General features: G+C 38.8%; 1 protein-coding gene across 2 annotated transcripts in view; it reads left to right on the top strand.

Annotated features, from left to right (window-relative positions):
• The window catches only part of LOC106524161 (endothelin-2), a 4241-nt gene that overhangs the window by 163 nt on the left and 1541 nt on the right, over positions 1–2537 (top strand). The window contains exons 2-3 of one of the 2 annotated variants that reach the window (XM_014017855.1): positions 499–643; positions 833–946. In XM_014017855.1, coding sequence (XP_013873309.1) covers positions 499–643; positions 833–946 — 259 coding nt within the window. Of the gene's footprint in view, positions 1–383; positions 644–832; positions 947–2537 lie in introns of those variants that run through there. The other variant, XM_014017854.1, reaches the window with a different exon arrangement.

The following is a 2537-nucleotide window of genomic DNA, read 5'->3' as shown; positions in this document are numbered from 1 at the left end:
TATATATATGGTTTAATTACATAGGGGCTTTTATTTGACTTATGACTAAGAAAATTCAGTTTTTTATATCTGAGATGCAGGCTGATAGTGTACCAAGTCATTTTTACTGTATGTCACTAAATATTTTTAAAGCATTAGCCTGTGTATTAAAAGGAAATGTTTGTCTTAAAAAACTGATTAAATCTGTTCCTTTCCTAAATGGCAAACATTTTAAAACTGAGAGAGGTTATAGTTCCCACGTGCTGCTCTGACTTCTCTTGTAAATGTAAAAAACAAGAAACTTAGTTCAACTTTTACAGATTTCTGTGTTTTGAATGAATYCTGCTTCGAGCAAAAGTAAAAGTTTAGAGGAAGTATTGCTGAAAAGACAGATTTACCTTGTGAAGAGTCTTTAAAAAAGATAAAAAAAAAGACCACCCATGCCTCCTCCATCAAAGACTAGAAGTGACTGCAGAGTTCCCTCTAACAGAGTCCCTCTCTCTCTCCTGGACTCTGCAGGATGGGCTCTTCCAGTTGTGAAACAGCTGGAGTCGGGAGTCCCAGCTCACCCGGTGAGGACCCGGCGCTGCGCCTGCAGCAACCAGCTGGACTCTGAGTGCCACTACTTCTGTCACCTGGACATCATCTGGATCAACACCCCCAGGTTAGTGGGAGTTTTAATTATAAAAAAAAAAATTCCGCACAGTTTGAGCAAAGTTTAGCGACGCTTAAATAACTCTCCTATCATTATTGCTGTATCGTTAAAGAGCCATCTGTTAAGTAACAAAGAGCAAAGTCTGCAGAGTGTTTTTGTCCGGATCACGGCACTGAGCTTGTCGTTCTCTCTCCGCAGTAAAACGACACTTTATGGTCTGGGTGGCTCGTTGCTGCGACGCAAACGCTCCACTGGACGCTGCACCTGTGCCAAAGCTGACGACCAGACCTGCAGGGGTTTCTGCAGCCTCCGGTGAGTCGAAGCGTCGCTTAAAAGCCACAAAACCAAAACATCATTAAAACGCTAAAGGGAGGTACGGCTGAGGAGGACGGGGAGTGGCGAGGTGGTAGGAATGAATGGCTCGAGCTATTATTAAACTAAACGCTTCCCACAACTCCTCCTGGGGCGTGCGTGTGTTTGTGTGTGTCTGTTAGAGATCATCAAAACAATTCTGCTGAAACCTGAAGGAAAGTATGGGTCAATCTGAGTGCACAAAGTCCACAGAGGTTGTGTGTGTGGGAGGCTGGCGGAGGCAGGTAAACTTTCAGGCACATTCCCCTGAAATGACTGTACTGAAAACACCTTGAAACCAAGGAGACGGTGAGCCACAGGCTCCACAGACGTGTGAGGCAGAGATGAAACATGTAGGAACCCTGCTGCTGCTGATGATGATGATAATGATTATAAAGAGCAGAGTCAGAAGTATTCACCCTCATTACTCAGGCAGAAGTATGGATACTAGGGTTTAAAAGGAATTCAGTACACGTAAATCAACTCAAGCTTTTTAAGTCRAGTTAAAGTGACATTCACATCCTTCAAATACAAAAAACACAAAGAAAACATCTTTATATTTAAGAAACTTGGCATTTTGTCACATAAAYGGCAAATTTTCTTTTGAACTTGGCTCTGCTAAAGTGAAACAGGAAGTGAGATCAAAGGGGAACTTAAAAAAAGAAATMTCCTTTGTCTTTGTTTATTGAAAACTATTTAAACTTTGGCTCATCTTCATCTGATRGCGACTCAAAATAATCTAAAGAAACATCAAATTCTTCTACCTGTCACTCAACAAATATTCATCCCAGCAGCGCAAAACATTTTCTGCTGTATCTTATTAATGTTATCTTTTCGAATTAGAATTTTTATTCCTTTTCTTGTCATTATACAAGTAACACAGCGACATTTACAGATGAGCAGCTCTTGAAGGCAGTGCAAAAATAACAGAGTTCTCAAAAACAGTAATTAAGTGACCACAATAAATATGTACAAAGAAACAAGAGTAGTCACGTTTTAAATGGAAGAATAAAAATAGAAAATTTGATATRTTCAGGATATCAGAAATATYGCACTTGATGTGTACGTGTGTTTATATTTCACCAGAGTTGAGCAGAAAAAATTTACTGGTTGATCATGGTTTGGATGAGTCTGCAGCATTTGCATTAAGGGCAACAAAAGCTCGAGGGTAGAAACTGATTTTTAGTCTTTGTTGACTTTAACACCTCCCAATAAATGTATTCATATTTGTTGCAACAATTTGATGTCTTAGGCAAAAGTTAAAGTAATGTAAAGAAGAAAAATGCCATTATGGATAAAAAAAAATTAGGCTGTGCGGGGTCCGTATTGCAAAACCCCACCTTCCAAAAAATAATAATAATTATAACTATAATGTCAGATTATTTATAAATATGGTTTATCAGTTTGGGATGCACTAGTCAACCTGTTTCAGCTGCAGATATGTGAGCCATCACATCGAAACGAGGATTAAGTCCAAAAGTTGTAAATGGAGAAACAGCCAAATATAGTGTTTTGACTAAAATGTTAACAAAAATTGCATTTTGTCAAAATA

This window comes from Austrofundulus limnaeus, unplaced genomic scaffold, assembly GCF_001266775.1.
Source record: "Austrofundulus limnaeus strain Quisiro unplaced genomic scaffold, Austrofundulus_limnaeus-1.0 Scaffold177, whole genome shotgun sequence".
In the NCBI taxonomy this organism is placed as follows: domain Eukaryota; kingdom Metazoa; phylum Chordata; class Actinopteri; order Cyprinodontiformes; family Rivulidae; genus Austrofundulus; species Austrofundulus limnaeus.
This window is presented reverse-complemented; position numbering and strand designations above follow the sequence as displayed.